The sequence below is a fragment of the Ictidomys tridecemlineatus genome, chromosome 4 (genome assembly GCF_052094955.1).
Source record: "Ictidomys tridecemlineatus isolate mIctTri1 chromosome 4, mIctTri1.hap1, whole genome shotgun sequence".
NCBI classification, from domain to species: domain Eukaryota; kingdom Metazoa; phylum Chordata; class Mammalia; order Rodentia; family Sciuridae; genus Ictidomys; species Ictidomys tridecemlineatus.
Window position 1 is genome coordinate 108408918 of NC_135480.1, and position 19226 is coordinate 108428143.

A 19226-nucleotide genomic window follows, 5' to 3' on the forward strand; every position below is an offset into this window, starting at 1 on the left:
TAAAACCTTGTCTCAACCATATATTAGCTGTGTGACTTTAAGCCAGTTACTGAAGTTCTCAACTCAGTTACATCATCTGCAAAATGGGCAAAATAATAGTCTTTTATAGGTTATAAGAATTCAGTGAGAGTGTGGATACAGTGGTTTGCATAGTGCCTAGCACATGGTAAATACAGTCAATGTTAGATGCTAACATCAGAATTACCATCTTCATTATCATCATCACCACATTGTATATCCTCTTTTATATACATGTGAATATTCATAATTTGTTCTTTTTAGTTGTTCTTTAAGAATTCAAGAGACAAGGCCTTCTTCCCTTATATTGACTCTACACAGAATTCTTGACATTTCAGATGTTTGCTGGTAATGAGCCAAGTAAGCATAGGGACACCATTTGGCCTCTGGTCATAGTACTACCTAAGAGAAGTTTTCTTAGTTTCCCTAGGTTATGATGACATATTTGATTTGCATTCTGTTATTTAATTTTATTCATTGTTTCATCCTACACTAGACTACTAAAACCAGGTTTTTTTGAAGGTGGAAGATAAAGGGAAGAGAAAGTTTGCCAAATAGGTGGGTGTGCTATTTAAATTGCAAATCAGTATGATTTCTCTGTTGCTCAATCTAAGGGTTAGATGATGCCTATGTTTAAATCCTTCCTGGTTCAAAGCTGTAGATACCCTCATCTGGTAAGATCCACCCACCTTATCATTGCCCAAAGGTGAGTTCTGCCTGCCCTGTTTTCCCAGGTGGGCACAGTGTTTTCTCTAACCAGTACATTTTTTCTGTCACTGATTAGGACTTTATATCCTACACATAAAACTTGACTATGGTACAGCCGTATTTTAGGGCTTGTGCCCAGGTAGTGTTTTTCCACAGAGCTACAATACCTTGTTCTCACCTTATAAGTAACTTTGGTTAGGAATAGTAGGTGAAGGGGGACCAGAAACAATTGAGACTGGGAGGGGGATAACACAGACACAAGGCAAGGAGCAGGATTGAGACTAACAATAGAAAATCAAAGGAAAGCTAGACACGGTGGTACATGCCTATAATTCTAGAAGCTTTCGAGGTCAAGGCAGGAAGATTGCAGGTTCTAGGCCAGTCTCAGCAATTTAGCAATTTGACTCTACACAGAATTCTTAACAAAACTTAAAAAAAAAAAAAAACTTAAAAAAAAAGGTATAGGGATATAGTTCAGTGGTAAAGTGCCACTGAATTAACTGATTAATCCTGATCAATCCCTGACTAACCCCCTCTCCCCCCCACACACACAAAAAAATAAGATCAAAGAAGTAGAATCAGCAGTTTAGCTAAGCATGGGTCTCTTAAAGCATTGGTGGTGTTTGTTATTAGTCTAGAAGATTAATGTATAGTGACTCAGAATAGAAAATCTTTTTCATTAAGGAATGTGGTCTGACACAGGTAAACAGTGATAGCTGGAGACTTTGTTGATGATCTGTAAATATGTATTTTTCTGTTTTCCATTTTCTGAATCCCTTACCTACTTCTTGACCACTGATGAAATGGAAATATATAGAGGAAGAGCTGTTAATGAAATTTAGTTTGAGTCCAAAAGTAAGATGCAATTGAATCTATATCACTACATACCTGGCCCACTGAGGCAGCAGAGGTAGGGATTTGTTTAGGCTGTGGTACAGTTCTGCTATATGATATACAGAAAGTAGATTGTGATGCTCATCTCAGGACATATTGCTTTGAGTTGATGAACCACTTGTCCCAGTTACTGTGTCACCTCATGCTTCTGTGTTTGCCAGGAGTCTTTACTCAACTGGATAGTTGGGACATAAGCCCAGGTAGGAAGACATATAGGGAGATTGACTGCTGATTGGCTACAGTTTGGTATGGCCCCTACAAAAGAATTGTAGCCTCATTTGGGATGCCAGGGAGCTGGGTGACAGCATTTAGGTCAGTTGGCAGTAGTATCCCATTAGGATTAACAGGGCTTTTATTTGCCTTAAATTCCTTGGAATTCTTAGTCTTAAAAGCCTATTCACCCTTAAAGCAAAGCACTACAACTGCCATCTCTATGTAAATTCACCTGGATTTTCTAGATCAGAAGCAATTATTTCTGTCCAACCATAGTATTCTACTTGTAACAATTTAGCACATAGGTTTTCTGCCCTACATGATAATTGATCATAAATGTTAGAAGATAATTTTCAGGAAAAGGTTAAATATTATGACACAGTAAAAATGAACACATGTTAAGCTGAGCATGATGGTGCACACCAGGATTCCCAGTGATTTGGAGGCTGAGGCAGGAGGATCTCAAGTTCAGCCTCACCATCTCAGTGAGGCTCTAAGCAATTTAGCAAAATCCTGCTTCAAAATAAAAAGGGCTGGGGATGTGGCTCAGTAGTTCAATCTCCAGTACCAAACAAACAAAAAAAATGAACATGTGTTAAAAGAGTTTAGTTCATGAGGAAAATAATAAGTAGATATTATAACTGATTTTAAGAAAAAGAAAAATTTTATGGATAAAGGAATGTTGAATGTGCAACTAGAAGAGAAACTGGTCTTCTCTACAGGTTTCTAAAATTTTCAGGTTTGTAAAATAGTTCAAAGAGAATACAGGCTAAAGTCAGATGGCTTTGGAGGAGTGTCCTCTAGACAGTGCATAATTTTTCACAGAAACAAAACTTTTTCTGCAGCCTCACCTTTTTGATTAAAAATAATTACTTTCTTACAGCCAGGTATGGTGATACACACTTATAGCCCCAACTACTTGGGAGGCTGACACAGGAGGATCTTGAGTTCTAGATGACCCTGGGTAGCATAGTAAGACTTGTGTTTCAATAAAAAAAAAAAAAAAGAAAAAAGAGACTACTCTTAATTACAAAGTAAGGCTGGTCTCCTTAGGTTGAACCTGATTATTTCTATAGGTGCAGTTAAAGTGTCTTTTGCTGGAAGTAGCTGGGTTTATAGGTGTGTGCCATCACACCTGGCTTCAGCTTTGATTTTAATATATGTGTAAATTGGACTGTATTCACTCATAGTTCATATGATTTCAAACTGACTAGATTTTTAAATTTGAGATGTTTTTGCACCTTAAATCTCATTCTGTGCAATAGACAATGACTTGATAAGAACTTTGAAAGAAACTGTTGTATTTTCTGTTACTTTAGAGTTGCCTAGGCCTATCTGTCTCTCTCTGACTGAAGTCTGTTGTTATAAACTGGAAAGAATCTGTTTTTATTCATTAATAGGAACCAGGAAAAAGGATCAAATAAAAGTGCTCTGGAAAAAGAAACGACTAGGGCATATTTTGCACACTTTAGCATACAGCAAACACTGAAATGTTTAATTTAATTCTAAAGAAGGGAATATTTAGGCCCCAAAATAAGAGTTTCTAAGAAGGTAGACCTAGAATCAGGAATCTTGGTCCAGGAATTTCAGTCACGCACTAATTCCCAAGTCTTGCAACCTTTATGTAGTGTACAGCAAGGATTGTCAACATTGTGCAAGGAGCCAGGTATCTGAAGCCCATGCTAGAGATTTGTGGAATAATTCTGGGATAAAGATTTTGCTGAGCCATACGAAATGATAGGGTCAGAGTTTTCCCAGATCTTCAGCCTGCCTTGCCTGCCTATGCTGCCACAGTATCTAGGGGCAGCAGAAATATTTTTGGTTTTTACTTTGAAGGCTGCTTTGCTATTCAGACCTTTAATCTTACTAGTAAAACTCTTCCCTGGAAGACCTCCCAATTTTTGCTTTTCAAAGAAAGTCACATACATGCTTTTGAGTTTTAAACCCAATTTCCAGTTTTCATTTGTTCATCCTGTTCTCCCTGTTGCCTTCTTTTTTCCTCACAACATTACAATCAGACTGTATTCCCTATTGTAGACACATGAATGGGAAGTGTAAGGCAGAGAAGCAAGCCCACAACATCTGAAGCTTAATGGGCCATAGTGACAGAAGTTGATCCCAGGTGCTAAGAAGTCTGATTCTACAAATGGAGTGGCCCCTGGGGAAAGCTAGTATCTTTCTATCACATAGGTTGTGTGATTCTGGCATACCTTTTTCCCTGGCAAGTTAAATTCCCTTATCTGAGGAATGGGGAGGAGTATTATCTCAGAGGTACAGAGGAAGGGGAAAGTATAACTCTATTGGAGAAGAATAGAATTGTTGTCTGTCAAAGATGAATGGATAAAGAAAATGTATGTGTACACAATGTAGTCTTATTCAGCCATAGAGACAAATGAAATTATGCCATTTGTAATTGAAAATGAATGAAAAATGAATGGAACTGGAGAGCATCGTGTTAAGTAAAATAAGCCAAACCCAAAAAGACAAATATGTTTTCTTCCATATGGAAGGTAAAGGGGAATCAAATAAAAAAGGAGGAACTGGAGGAGAACAGTAGGAGGAAAATGGGAAGGGTAAGGGGAGGTTTGGGGGTAATATTGACCAAATTGTGTTATATGCATGTATAAATATAACACAATGAAACCCACTACTCTGTAATATGCACCAATAAATAATTTTTAAAAAAATAGAGTTGTAATAACTTGGAATCTTTTCTTAAGGCACAGTACTGAATGCCATGTCAAGGACAGAAGTCAGATATTAACTTGAATTAACCACGCTACGCCATAGCATACTCCTATTTTTTTCTGCCATGCTGTTTCTAAAGTTACCAAACTGAGATTTACTAGAAGGAAATTAAAAATTGACAAAGAGAATTTTTTTTCCTGAGTTTTACAAAAATGTTTTATAAAATAAGAATACATTCATGGCGAGTTGCAAAAGTAGTTTAGAGAGGGGCCAGGGTTGTGGCTCAGTGGAAGAGTGATCGCCTAGCATGTGTGAGGCACGGTTCGATCCTCAACACCACATAAAAATAAAATAAATAAAAGTATTATGTCCAACTATAACTAACTTTTTTAAGTAGTTTAGAGAGTCTGGGCACTCCTCAACCCAGTTTTTCCTATTGGTTACATCTGATATAACCTGTAGTATAATACCAAAACCAGAAAGGGGACATTGGTTCAACAAGTACATATGGATTTGTGCATGGTAGTTTATCACCTGTGTTGATTCAGATAATCACCATCACAGTCTCATGTTACCTTTCCCCACCCCACCATCTCTAACTCTAGTCCATCATTAATCATTTTTTTATAATTTTGCCACTTTGAGGATGTTATATGAATGAAATTGTACAATATGTGGCCTTTTGAGATAATCATTCACTTATTGAGTTTTTTTGTTATTTAGATAAAGCTACTGTGGACATTTGTATACTGGTTTTTGTATGAGTAGAAATATTCAATTATCTGGATAAATGTCCAGAATGGAGATATGGTATGGTAAGTATATTTTAGTTTTTTAGGAAAGTGACCAAATGCCTTTGGATCATATTTTTTACTCACTCTGCTAGGTGTATGGGGGTGGGTAACAGTGTAAGTTTCCTACTTGGCCTCCGTTGAAGCCCTGGATGGTTGGAGGGGAGTGGAGACAAGGGCACCTCATTACTGTTTGGATGGATAGGATTTCTAGCTAGGCCTCTATTGATACCTACATGAGAGGGAGAAGGTGCCCTATTGCTCCCCAGGTGACCTCCAGTAACACCTTAGTGATGGGAGTATGCTCATAAGCGCTAGAAGGGGATGAAAATCCTTGCTTTTCACTTGGAGTTCTCTGATGCTAACCTAGAGGTAGGGTAGGGGACATTTCATTATAGCCAAGTGCAAGTAGGGGTCTGGGTTCCGCACTTGGCCTTGGCTGATAGAAGTAGGTGGGGGGCCATAGTGTTTTCTGTGGTATTTGTTGGAGTAGGCAGGTTATTGTTAAGCTGCCTATTTCTTAGTCCTTTGTCTGGATAGAGCCAGCTTCTCCTGGTGGTTTTCTTTCTTTCTTTTTATTTTATTTTATTTTTCTTGGTCTGTGCTCTTGCTGCTTCTGGATTGCGGATTTCTCCATTCAGTTCAAGATACATGAGACAAAAATTACACCCAGATAACTAATTGCTGTGTCTTTCCTCAGATCTCAAGGTCCCTAGCTAATCTGCCTTTTCTTCACATTTCAGTTTTCTTATGTTGATGTTATATGTAATTCCAAGGGGGTTTAGTGTGCATAGCAAGAAGGATAGGAAGAAATCTATTTCATCTTTGTCTAGAAATCTTGACAAAAGGTTTTGAATGTTCATTCTCTTCTGAAAATATAAATCAGATCATGTGTCCACCCTTCTTAAAAACCTTCTTGTCTAGCATCCCACTGTGCAAAGGATAAAATTCTAACCTCTTAATGTGGACAATTAGGATCATTCACTCTCTCTCCACAAATAATAGCTGTATTTTTCAGTAGCTCTCCACTGTGTACATGTACTTAACCAGCCATACAGAATTTCCCATGCACCATTTCTTCAATACCATGCTTTTCCATGGTTGTTTTGTACACACTGATGTATGTGCACTGTTGGTCCCACCTTTCTCCTCTTCTTCATTTGGCAGGCACCTAACTATTCTCAAACCTAGTTCTTATATAATAGGGAATCTGGCTGAGACTCTCTCAGAGCTATTTGATCCTTTCTCAGTGCTACCATAGCAGTATGAACATACTTCCATAACTTTCTTCTTGTATGTGTTGATTTCATCCATACAACCATGAGTCCTTTTTTTTTGGCGGGGGTGGGGGTGGGTGGGGGTGGGGGGTGTACCAGGATTGATCCCAGGGGCACTTTACCACTGAGCTACATCTCTACCCTCTTTTTAAAATTTATTTATTTTTATTTTGCAACAGGGTCTTCCTAAGTTGCTTAGGGTCTAACTAAATTCCCCAAGCTGGCCTTGAACTCCTGATCAACCTTCTGCCTCAGTCTTCTGAGTTGCTGGGATTATAGGAGTGAACCATCTTGTCTGACTCAACTATAAATTCTTTAAGGTTAGGGACTGCGCCTATCTTATTCATCAATGTGTCCTTAGCACATAACACTGTACCTGGCACTCAACAAATGTTTATTAAATGAGTAAATGAATGAATTATTATTCTTAGTTACTAAAGCAACCAAAAATTGTCCCCAGCTTTGTGTCTAGGCTACCTGAGACTACCTCATTTTTGTTATTTTTCCTCTAAACAAAATGACTTCGAGAAATGTACTAATATAATCATTTCCCCATCCTGTTCCTTCCTTAAGGACTGCCTGCTTTCATAAACCTGCTGCTGCCACTGGTATCCTAAGGAGCTGACCCTTTGAGAGCAAGGCTGTCCTGTTCACTGGTTGATAAGGTCTCCAAAGCCCATTCTCCAGGTCATCATTAGCCATTGATCCAGTCTTTTTTTTTTTTTTTAAGAGAGAGAATTTTAATATTTATTTTTTAGTTTTCGGCGGACACAACATCTTTGTTTGTATGTGGTGCTAAGGATCAAACCTGGGCTGCACGCATGCCAGGCAAGCGCACTACCGCTTGAGCCACATCCCCAGCCCTTAAACCCTTATTTTTGACTAGTTATATCAAGCCTGACATTTTCTTTGCCAAGCATTCCAGAACTTTAGCTTTTGTTAAGAAACAAAATCCTTTTGGATTCATGATCACCTTTTAATTGTGTTGGCCGGGAAGAATTTAACAGTAACTCTTACGAGATTTTGGCATCTGACATTTAAGATAATAATAGCTTTTTTGTTTTTCTGATATTCAGTCTGTACATATATCCTTATTGACACAAAATGATTCAACATGTGTTATTACAATGCTTATTAGTATCAGTCACTTAAGTTGTACAACTTAACATATAAACTTAACACATAAGCACATGTTATTAAGTATTTTGCAGGTCAAACCTATTCTTTTATACCACTGAATCTTTTTAAAGACTCCAATACTTTAATCCCTCTATTTTCTCATTTATTATGGTCATTAATTTTTCTCAGTTGTAGTCACTATCTGATCCTAATACAGTATATAAGCTCATACACACATAATAATTGCTAAACTTACCAAACCTATTTAGTATACCCGACATGATTAATACTTTTATGTGCATATTTTTTCATTCTTACAGCCACCTTGCAAGATAAGTGTTATTATCTGCATTTTATAGACAAAGGAACTAAGGTTCAGAGAAGTAGTTAGGATAGGAAGAAATCTATGTATTCCATCTTCGTCTGGAAATCTAACAAAGGGTTTTGAATTGGTTCCAGAATTGGGTCTGATTCCAAGTACAAGTTCTTCTCAGTGTACCACTTTGCCTCAATGAAAAGATGTAATAAGAAATTGAATCTTCAAAAGATGGAATACCACAGGTGCTGTGGCTCATGGCTGTAATGCCAGCTACATGAGAGACTGAGGCAAGAAGATCACAAGTTCTAGGTCAACCTCAGCAACTTGGACTCTGTCAAAAAAAAAAAAAAGATATATTTTTTTTAATTTTTATATTTTTCAAAAAGGGCTTAAGGGACTTGCATTATAGCTCAGTTGGTAGAGCGTTTGACTTGCATGTGTGAGGCACTAGGTTCCATCCTCAGCACCACATAAAAACAAATAAATAAAGGTATTGTGTCTGTCTACAACTAAAAAAAAAAATTTTTTTTAAAGAGTGGATGTTTTCTAAAAAAAGGCGGTGGGGGGAGGGGGACTGGGATGTCCATCAAGTGGTAAAGTATCCCTGTGTTCAATTCCCAGTACTGGGGCAGGGGGAAGTTTCATCCAAATTTCCCCTAATATCCCAACTCCTACTCCTTTAATCATTTTTATTCTATCACAAAAAAAAAATGAGTAGGAGGAGGTAATTGTGTTCAAATATTGATGTATGTGTATGTGGTGAAATTTTGGGTTTCTCTTGCTTGGTAGCTTATTCTCCTAACATGTTCTTATAAATTTTCTTAAGCATTCAGATCCTTTTATACCTCTGAAAAAACAAAGATTTTTTTTTTTCAATATCCAAAAGAACCTAAACAGCTAACCTAACTGGCTATCCAAAAAGTCATGTGTGGTCAATGAAACTTGCTAGCAGTAGGAACTGGTATTTGATGGATAAAAAGGCCAGTGATTGCCAGTTTCCTTCTCACAAGTGTCTGATACTAAACAAACTATAGTAAACATTTTTAATTGATTTTTTTAAAAAAATAAATGACAGTGGAATTCATTACAATTCTTATTACACAAACAGCACAATTTTTCATATCTCTGTATATAAAGTATGTTGACATCAATTTGTGTCTTCATACATGTACTTTGGATAATGATGTCCATCACATTCCACCATCCTTGCTACCCCCTGTCCCTTCCCTTTCCCTTTCACCCCTCTGCCCTATCTAGAATTCATCTATTCCTCCCATGCTACTCCTGTCTACCCCAGTATGAATCAGCCTCCTTGTATCAGAGAAAACATTCAGCATTTGTTTTTTGGGGATTGACTAACTTCACTTAGCATTATCTTCTCCAGTGCCATCCATTTGCCTGCAAATGCCATGATTTTATTCTCTTTTATTGCTGAGTAAAGTTCCAATGTGAATATATGCCACATTTTTTTATCCATTCATCTACTGAAGGGCATCTAGGTTGGTTCCACAGTTTAGCTATTGTGAATTATACTGCTATAAACATTGATATGGCTGTGTCCCTAGTATGCTGTTTTTAAGTCCTTTGGGTATAGTCTGAGGAGAAGGATAGCTGGTCAAATGGTGGTTTCATTCCCAGATTTCCAAGGAATCTCCATACTGCTTTCCATATTGGCTGTACCAATTTGCAGACCCACCAGCAGTGTATGAGTGTACCTTTTTCCCCACATCCTCGCCAACACTTATTGTTATTTGTCTTCATAATAGCCGCCATTCTGACTGGAATGAGATGATATCTTAAGAGTAGTTTTGATTTGCATTTCTCTAATTGCTAGAGATGATGAACATTTTTTCATATATTTGTTGATTGATTATATATCCTCTTCTGAGAAGTGTCTGTTCAGGTCCTTGGCCCATTTGTTGATTGAGTTATTTGGTTTTTTTGTGCCTAGGTTTTTGAGTTCTTTGTATACCCTAGAGATTAGTGCTCTGATGTGTGAGAGGTAAAAATTTGCTCCCAGGATATAGGCTTTCTGTTCACCTCACAGATTTTCTTCTCAGTAAAGGAAACAATCTGTAGTAAGCATTTTTGACAAATTATAGGGCTACTCACTTAAAAACTGAGGATCTTTTCATTTAGTGTCTGATTCAGTAGTTCCTCCTTTCCCTCCTCATCTGCTTCAAATACATCCTGCAGGCTCTGAGAAGATAATGTGGACAGTGCCAGATAACAACAGAAAGGAGAGTCAAAAGTTTTGGAGAGGTAGGGAGGTGTAGCAGAAGTCCCTGCAGCCACAGTGTTGTGCTGTGGGAAAGGGAGACAGAGATTCTGCGTACCTGAGGTCGCTGCTGTGCAGAGACTCCAGGGTGAAGTCACCATGTCTCATCAGAAAGCAAAACCTTCAACTGAGGATTTGGGGGATAAGAAAGCAGAAAATACGTTAAACTAAAAGTCACTGGACAGGATAGCAGTGAGATTCACTTCAAAGTGAAAATGACAACACATCTCAAGAATCATACTGTCAAAGACAGAAAGTTCCAATGAATTCACTCAAGTTTCTCTTTGAAGGTCAGAGAATTGCTGATAATGAAACTCCAAAAGAACTGCAAATGGAGGAAGAAGATGTGATTGAAGTTTATCAGGAACAAACGGGGTCATTAAAGGGCTTACGTATTCTTTTATTATTTTCTTTTCCCTTAATCTTTTTTTATTTTTAAAAATAGTTCTTTTGTAATGTGGTGTTCAGATGGAATTGAAAACTGACACCCATCTCTTTAAAACATCTGGTAATTTGAATTCAGTGCTCATTATTTATTATTGTTTGTTTTCATTGTGCTGATATTTTGGTGATCAAACCTCAGCTCCCTTCATATTGCCCTCTCCTTTTAAAAAATTACACGTATACACAGAGAGGCCACCTTTTTCAGGACTGTGCATTTTCAGGCCTGTGGTGATAAATATTTAAGATCAACCAATCTGAATGTCAAACATACCCTGAAATCTTCAATGCTAGAGGCAGTCATTTTCATGTGCTCAGAAGTTTCTGCCTGGTAGCTCTTCACTGCCACCTTACTGCTTGCCTCCAGAAAGGAGAGCAGGAGTAAACACAACACTGTCTCTGTCACAGTTGGCCTTGAAGTTCTAGCATGTGATTGCTTCACTCCTGGACTGTGACTTTCAGTGGGAGATGGAAGTTTTTCAGAGAACTGAACTGTGGGAAAATTACCTTTCCTTAACTTGATGCTACTTTTAAAATCTGAGGGTCTGGACCAAAAGAGGAGGAATATCAGCTTTGGAGTCAAGATGACAGACATGGTGAGAGTAACGACTAACTCCAAAGATGGCTTCACTAAAGAGAAAGCATTTTAAGATTAAAAAAAAAAAATCATCAGAAGATCTTTGAAAAGTTCTAATTTTCATTAGCTATTAATAAAGTTATTCATGCAGAAGCATATACAGCAGAACACTGCTCCTTTGATTTTATTTGTACTTTTAGCCTGGGATGTGGGTTTTAAATGGACATTGTCTGTACCAGCTTCATTAAAATAAACAATATTTGTAAAAACCTTAATAAAAAGAAACGTGGAGAGCGGGGCTAGGGATGTAGCTCAGTGTCAGTAGTGAAACATTTGGCTAGCATGTACAGGTCCTGGGTTCAATCCCCAGCTCCACCAAAGAATGAGAGGTGGCACCAATGAGTGAAAGGACTACCCGAGCCATAAAACCCCTCTTTGCCACTCCGTCAAGCAGCAGGAAGCAAAGAGATCATCCTGCTCACCTACAGGAGCAAGTGAGAAAGGGTTCCAATGTCAGTTGGCATGTTCCCGCTGCCATCCTGGCCTCTGAACAGGGATACATGGCTGGAATCCATAGGAAGTAACTGGCACAAGGCAAAGACTGTTTCAGGACTGGCCCTGCTCCCAGCTACTTATTGGCACACTGAATAACAGCCATACTACCATGGGGGCATATTCTTAATACCTCTCAAAGTTCCAGCACCAGGCAAGCATGGTTCTCAGAGACACAAATCAGCTTCTCCCGAAGGGCATGAAAATGAACAGAAGTGAGCCTTCCTCATCCTTGGTTTTTCTGTCTGAAATGGTAAGACAAATGTTCTACACTATGGGAGTCTGGGTAGCACTGTTGAGGCTCTGGAAGTGGTCTCTTCCATCCTTCCTGATGTTCCCTACTCCTCCTAGTGGCATCAGTTAGCCTCAGCACTTTCCTTGGCTCATTTGCATTCCAATCTGATCCTTTTCTTTCCTTAGAGATAAGTACCTGTCATCCTGGGAAAATCAGCTTACTCCTCCTTTAAGAAAGGGAGCCTTCACCTGGGGTCACTCACCCCAGAGCTGGCCCATCATACATCCTGGGACATCAGGTGTCTCCTGGGATTACCCTAGGCACACCAAGACATAAAGTCACCCTAACCATTTGGATACTACTCATCTGACTTGTAAGAATTAAATAAATTTATACCTTGGTACAATGTGTGGTATAATGGAGGATTTAATTAAGGAGCCATTGTTAACAATAGTCTTCCTTTGATTTCAGCTTGCTGTGTACTATGTGACCTGGTATTTGTACCTCCCTTCCATGTCTCTCTTCTTTCCTCTGTCTCTTTATCCCTGTCCTTGGCTTATTGCCCTCTTCATTTCTGGCACCAGACCCATGCCCCTGACTGCTGGCATTACTGAGAGTTTTACAACTTTGCTTACCCTCTTTTTGCTTGATCCCAGGGCTGGTACCAGCCAAGCCCATTATTCTGGGTCCTCACCTGTGTGATGAAGTTGTTGCTTCACTTCCCCGACCTTGCTCTCAGACCTGGGCACTCCTAGGAGTTAGGGGCAGGGTGGGGTCAGGGCTGAAACCCTTTTGCACAAGACACATTCCTATTTTATGTTTTATTAACAAGTTTATTTTTCAGGCGAATACTTCCCTTTCCACCCTTCCTAAGTTCACCCTTGGGCTCCTGTACAAGGATCTCACAATGTCTTCTTTTTATAGGTGGACACATACCCTGAAATCTTCAATGCTAGAGGCAGTCATTTTTATGTGCTCAGAAGTTTCTGCCTGGTAGCTCTTCACTGCCACCTGACTGCTTGCCTCCAGAAAGGAGAGCACGGGTGACCACAACATTGTCTCTGTAGGGAGTAGGGGATTGGGGAAGGGGAAAAGGCACCTGACTGGCTCAATAAGTAGTTTAAAATCTGAACGAGGACGGGAAACTGAAGTCTAAAAGGGATCTGGAGCCAAATATTATCCCTCCCTGAAAAAACTCCTGAGTTCCCAAGGAGGTGCCCGCATTCAGATCAGTAAGATGAGGGCGGCACATGTTAGCTGTTGCCTCCAGTTTGCTCCAGTTTTTCGATCTCTGTTACAGCCTAATGCTTCTCAGGCTAGAAAGCGCTGCGGGGACAGCTTCGGCTAGGCAGGGTAGTCACGTAGAGCTGATCGGGTCTGGGATTGTTGTTTTCATTTCCCGGGAGGTTAGGGAAGCGCAAAGTGCTGGCAGGGCAGAAAGAAGCCCGGAAACCAAGAGCTGTCAGTCCCTGACCGGGAGGCAAAATACGAGAAAACAGGTCCTAGTGAGCGTGGCCGCGAGATGGCCCGTCTGATTGTGCTCCGCCGGGCTCCGAGGGCGGTCAGGTGCAAAGGGGCGGAGGCTCTGCTGCTCGGGCAGTGCGTTCGGGGCGGGCCAGCCGGCGGGGCATTTAAACCCCCGCTGACCGCAGGCCAGGGACACGCGCAGGCTCCGCGCCCTCCTGCGTCGACTCAGCTTCGGGTACCAGCCAGGCAAGATGCGGTCTTCCCTGGCTCCGGGTGTCTGGTTTCTCCGCTCCTTCTCCAGGGACAGCTGGTGAGCTAGGGGAGGGAGGCGCGCTGCCCCAGCTCGTGGCTAGGGGCGGGCAGGGACCGCCAAGTAGCCTCCGGAGGCCAAACTAGGTCCGCGGTGGCCCTACTCCCCGGAGGGGCCGGAGGGGCGGTCTGGCAAGATCTGGCCCCGGGCTTTTTCACCTACACCAACCTGGAAGGTTGATAACACACAGATCCTGCCTAACTGCGTTCTCCTACTTCCAGTGACACTGATGAACAATGGGCTGCCTGGCAGAGCCCCCACACTTTCCCCTTTGCCATCCTCATTTTCAAACAGGAGCACATACTCAGACCGCCTCACTGCTTCCTCTTGTAGCCCTGAGCACCTGGGGGATCTGGACACGCTAACTAAGGAACCTAGGCCGCGGGTGGTGGACCAAAAAGGTGGCTATATATTGGAGTTGTCCCTTTCAGTTTGTTTTAGCCATAGAGTAACACAGAAACCAGAACTCAGTGGTCCTGGCAGCTTATCTGGAGGAGTTCCAGGCCCTGGGAGACTTGGGACTGTATCTGTAACAGCTCCCAGCTGGGTGGTCGCCCCCAAACAGGTGAGCCAGCTCCCAGAGTACATGTCCTCCTGATCACAGTGGCCATGTGATGGCCTGGTGGTGGGTGGACAGGTTTCAGACATTCTTCATCAGAGCAATTTGGAGCATTTTGCTGGATCTGCACAGTAGTGTATTTTTTTTTCTTTAATATTTTGGTGGTTGCCATCATTTACAACATATAAAATTTAACAAAAATAGCCAATTTCGAGGCTTCTCTTGAAAAACATATGACATATTAATGCCAGGCCTTAATTCCCAATTAAATTAATAGGAATTAAAGGTCACATCAGATAGGTCAGGTACTTTCAAGGCAACAAATTTGTCCTGGTTTTAAAATAGTCTTTCGTTCCCAACTTTCTCAGTTCTGGGCAAATGAGGACACTTGGTCACCTAGGCACTTTGAATTGGTTGATAGTACTTTTCATTTCCAACCTTCTTCATTCATTTAGATTACTTACCTGGTCATTTTTGAGTTTGAGACTATTAAATGATATTTTTTCAGAAAGATAAGATCATGACTTTCATAAGAATATAAAAATTAACTTGTTAAAGATTTTCTTTTAGGGCTTGGGCTTGTGGCTCAGTGGTGGAGCACTTGCCCAGCATGTGTGAGGCACTGGGTTTGATTCCTAGCACCACATATAAATAAATGAATAAAATAAAGGTCCATCAACATCTTAAAAAATATTTTTTTTAAAAAATTTGTAATGCAGAAGCCAGAAGATGTTATAATTGGTTCAAAAGAAAATCCCGGGAGGGAAAATGGACAGTTAGTGTCTAGTGCATATGGAGTTTCAATTTGCAAAGAAAAATGAAAAAAAAAGGAGTGATGGATGTACAATAATGTGAATGTACTTAATGCCATTTAAAATGGTTAAAATGGCAAATTTTATGGTATGTACCTTTTACCACAATTTAAAAAACCAGAATTCAAAGAACATACCCATTTACAATTTGGGAATATTAAAGCCACACTGCTTTTTCCACAGGTTGGGATGGAAAACTATTGGAATTATTGTTCATAAACATATTTTACATGACTTATTGGTTTGCTACCATTTTAAAAAACTGTAAAATAGCTCAAAGTCAATGTAAAGCTAGAATCAGATAAGTGAAAGCTGGATTCAGATAAATTGAAGGTATATCCTCTAAACAATGCATAGTTCTGTTTTGTTTTCCTCCACAGACTCCCCTGTTTTGATGATGATAATAATAATTATTATTATAATCTCCAAGAAAGATTATACTTGATCACGAAATAAAGCTGGTCCCATTAGATTTGATCTCATTATTTACTAAGACACAGCAAGAATTATTAATTAACAGAGCTTGTTAAGTTTGCTTTGCCAAAAGTTTTCATGAGGAATCCTGGATTGGACTTTTAAAGCCTTTTCTTATTTATTGTCCTGAGATTAATAAACCATACCAAGAAACTGTTTTCACTAGGTTTTACTTGCTGTTCATATAACTTTTGGCAAATGCCTCTCTTTTCAAGGTCCCCCAAATCTCTTAAGCTTCCTGGATGCTACAAATGAGTGACATTCCTTTTTGCCTATAACATTGGGAACTCAGCAAGCTACTTTTCTTGGAAGTGTTTTATTAGTATTGGCTCCAAACAGTAAAACTTAGTTCTTTAAAAGGGGCTGGTTATATCTGATAAGAGAACATCTTTGTCAAACACAGTATTCCAGCCAAAGACTTAGTTACATAACCAATTTTTCTAATTATGTGCCTGTTCCCTGTTCCTCTCTGACTTTTTAAAAACTGATTCTTATTGAACCTTTGCAAATAGTCATATTACCATGAAAACCAAGAACCAATAGAGTTTCTGAATTCTTAGGAGTTAGATAGGAAGGATAAGACATTTATTAATGTTTCATTTCAATTTATAAAAGTGAAGTCTACTAAATTGTTATGGGTTGCAGATCGCCTAAGAAAAAAGACAAAGGTCTTCCTTACACTTATATCCTGGAAATGGAACATAACAAAAATATTCAAACATATGACAGTCATCCCTCATTAGTCCATTTAGTTCCATGTGATTAATTTTTTTGTTCCACACAATCTTGGGTTAGCAATCTCATAAACCCATTCGTTTTAGGCAAGGTCAATAGGATCACAAGTTCAATGCTAGCCTGGGCAAGTTAGGAAGACCCTGTCTCAAAAACTGTAAAAGGCAGCTGGGCATGGTGGTGATTACCTGTAATCCCCACTGGCTGGAGAGGCCAGGAAGATCATAAGTTCAAAGCCAGCCTTAGTAACTTAGCAAAGCCCTAAGGAACTTGGCAAGACCCTGTATCAAACTAAAAAAATAAATAAATGAGCTGGAGATGTGGCCCAGTGGTCAAGCACCTCTGGGTTCAATCCCTGGAACCAAAAGTAAATTAAATTTAAAAAGGCCTAGGGATATAGCTGGGTCATAGAACACTCCTGAGCCAATCTCCAGTACCACGAAAACAGTCGAACACAAAAACATCCATTTCTTGATTAAAGAGTCCAGGAGCTCCTAACTCAATTCATTAGTGTGTTCTCAAAGTTGCTCAAGTGGTGCCATCAGAACTCTGTACCCAAGAGTAAGTGCTTGTCAGAGATAGTTGTTAATGATAAAAAAAAAAAATTGGGGGGCTGGGGTTATAGCTCAGCAATAGAGCACTCACCTTGCACATGTGAGGCACTGGGTTTGATCCTCAGAGCACCACATAAAAATAAATAAATAAATTGTGTCCATCTTATAAAAAAAATCTTAAAAAGAAAAAAAAATTGGCTATTTGATTGCAAATTCTTTAGGAGGCATCAGAACAAAATAAAAACTATTTATAGATGACATTTAAAAACTGCTAGTTAACTTATTACTGATATTTTTCAAGTATAAACAGTCTCATGAGAATTATGACAAAAATAATTCAACTGACAAGAAAATTTGTTTGCTTTTGTAGTATTCAAAACAAAAAGGAGCCAATACAAATAACAATAGCAAAAATCTATCCAGTGTTTAAAAACATAATAAGGCTAATTCACCACCATTGTACCTCTCTGAAGAGCCTCAGTTTCCTTCACCAGTAAAAATCAGGTGGTTTTGAAGATACATATGATAGTCTGTGTAAACATGTTTGACCTCCATTGACTGTTAGAGGGTGCTTGATGGGTATTCTTGCTTCCTAATGAGCATGGGTTTGGATTCCTATCAAGCGTCAAATGAGATGTAGTTCTGCTGCAGGTGCATTATTGCACTTCACTCTGAAGCCTGCAGAGACAATGAAGACAAGATCCTATCTTCTCTGAAGTAAGAGTAAAGCTGGAACAGGTTGTGTACACACAATCAACAATTTTGGAAGGCACTGCTTTGTGTATTGAGTGTCAAAATGTGATGTTTTGTATGTGCCATGTCTTTTAGAGGTCATTTGAGTTGATTTTGAAGAAAACTGCCTTTTTGAACATATCTGATACATAAGGTGTTAGAGATTATAGTATAATTTGCTTGGCGTATAAAAAACCTGATAAAAATGGTGGCTTTTCATCTTCAGAGATGGTATTACTATGACTAGATGTTAATCCAATTTATCTTTAAAACCTGTGTTAAACAAAATATAGGCTGGAATGGAGGCAAACAGGATAAGAACTTACAGTCTGAAATAAAATTAGAAACAAACTCTGTAACAACAAATTCCACTATTATGTAAAATAATATAATATATAATGCACCAATTAAAAAATCTTACTGTTTTCACATGTCTCCAAGGAGAATGTTAAAACAGAGGTAAAGAAAAGAGCATAAGAAGCTAGAGGGTTATTGGCCCTGGGCCTTGGACTCTTCATCTATAAAATGGGGATATAGTAGTATACTTCATAAAATTGTTGTGAAGTTTAAATGGGGTACTACATGTACTTATATTGGTGCCAGGCTCATATTAAGCACAGAGTAATCAGTGATTATCATATTAAGCACAGAGTTATCAATAATTATTCTAGTCACTCTTCCTACTAATATGTGCCAGGCATTATTAATTTATAATTCTTTTAGAACTGCAAGGTATTAGTTTTCTCATTGAACATATGGGTAAAATGAGGCACAGAGAAGTTATGTAGCCTGCCCAGCATCACAAATGACTGGTAAATGACTGAATTGAAGTTTGGATCTGGATTAGTCTGACTCTAAAACCTATGGTCTTCCCACTGTCCCACCAATGATAGTGTGGGGTAGTGACATGGCCATTTGGCCTTAGACAAATCAATCTCTCTAAGGCTCCATTTTCTTAACTATGGAAGGGAAATGGCAATGTATCTAAATCACAGGATTGGATGAAATTAAATAAGAAACTATTTAAAACACTTAGCACAGTGCCTAGCATACTTAATGTTTGTTGGGTACTGGAAGATTTCTATGATGGAAAGGATTCATTCCCTCTCAGGGGAGAAGGTCAACTTTGACTGATGGATCTGGAAGCCATTACTTAGGGACTAGTAACAAATGGCTCCGGCCAGCAGGCGCATAGTGTGTCCAGGAAGCAGCCCCTGGAGGAGAGGCTGGAGGCAGGTGGCATCTGGTGTTCGGAAGCAGCTCCATCTAAGCATGATCCTAAACTGTGAGGAGCTTCTACCTGGCAGATGTTACTGTTCCTCTTCCTCCTGTCAGACCTTCTGTCATGGTGTTTCTGAGCTACTGAATGCCAGAAGATTCCCTAGCCCCAGGACTGACTGGTTCTCTTCCTTCTGTGCCAGCATCTGCATAGGCATGTTTGGGGGCAGCTGGCAACATGGGCATCTTTTCAGAGAA

At 39.5% G+C, this 19226-nt stretch overlaps 2 protein-coding genes, 1 long non-coding RNA gene and 1 pseudogene across 12 annotated transcripts in view; 3 read left to right on the forward strand and 1 right to left on the reverse strand.

Moving 5' to 3' along the window:
• Ccdc15 (coiled-coil domain containing 15) overlaps positions 1 to 10711 on the forward strand; it is a 96612-nt gene extending 85901 nt beyond the window's left edge. The window contains exon 17 of the mRNA XM_078047246.1: positions 10596 to 10711. The gene's annotated coding sequence lies outside the window, so the exon portion shown is untranslated. The remainder of the gene's footprint in view (positions 1 to 10595) is intronic.
• LOC144377221 (uncharacterized) lies at positions 7332 to 11316 on the reverse strand. The gene is made up of 4 exons (XR_013437976.1): positions 11021 to 11316; positions 10364 to 10432; positions 10140 to 10226; positions 7332 to 8358 (listed from the first exon to the last, which is right to left on the reverse strand). It is a non-coding gene; the product is annotated as an uncharacterized LOC144377221 (long non-coding RNA).
• On the forward strand, positions 8161 to 11491 carry LOC144377220 (small ubiquitin-related modifier 1-like; annotated as a pseudogene). Its single transcript, XR_013437975.1, has 2 exons — positions 8161 to 10697; positions 11289 to 11491. The product of XR_013437975.1 is annotated as a small ubiquitin-related modifier 1-like (transcript).
• A 2014-nt stretch (positions 11492 to 13505) lies between these two features.
• Slc37a2 (solute carrier family 37 member 2) overlaps positions 13506 to 19226 on the forward strand; it is a 38633-nt gene continuing 32912 nt past the window's right edge. For 8 of the 9 annotated variants that reach the window (XR_013437969.1, XR_013437970.1, XR_013437971.1 and 5 more), the window contains exon 1: positions 13506 to 13887. Coding sequence is in view for 3 of the 9 variants with exons in the window: in XM_078047269.1 (XP_077903395.1) it covers positions 13633 to 13887 (255 nt within the window). In the remaining 6 variants the exon portion in view is untranslated. The remainder of the gene's footprint in view (positions 13888 to 19226) is intronic. The other variant, XM_040285498.2, reaches the window with a different exon arrangement.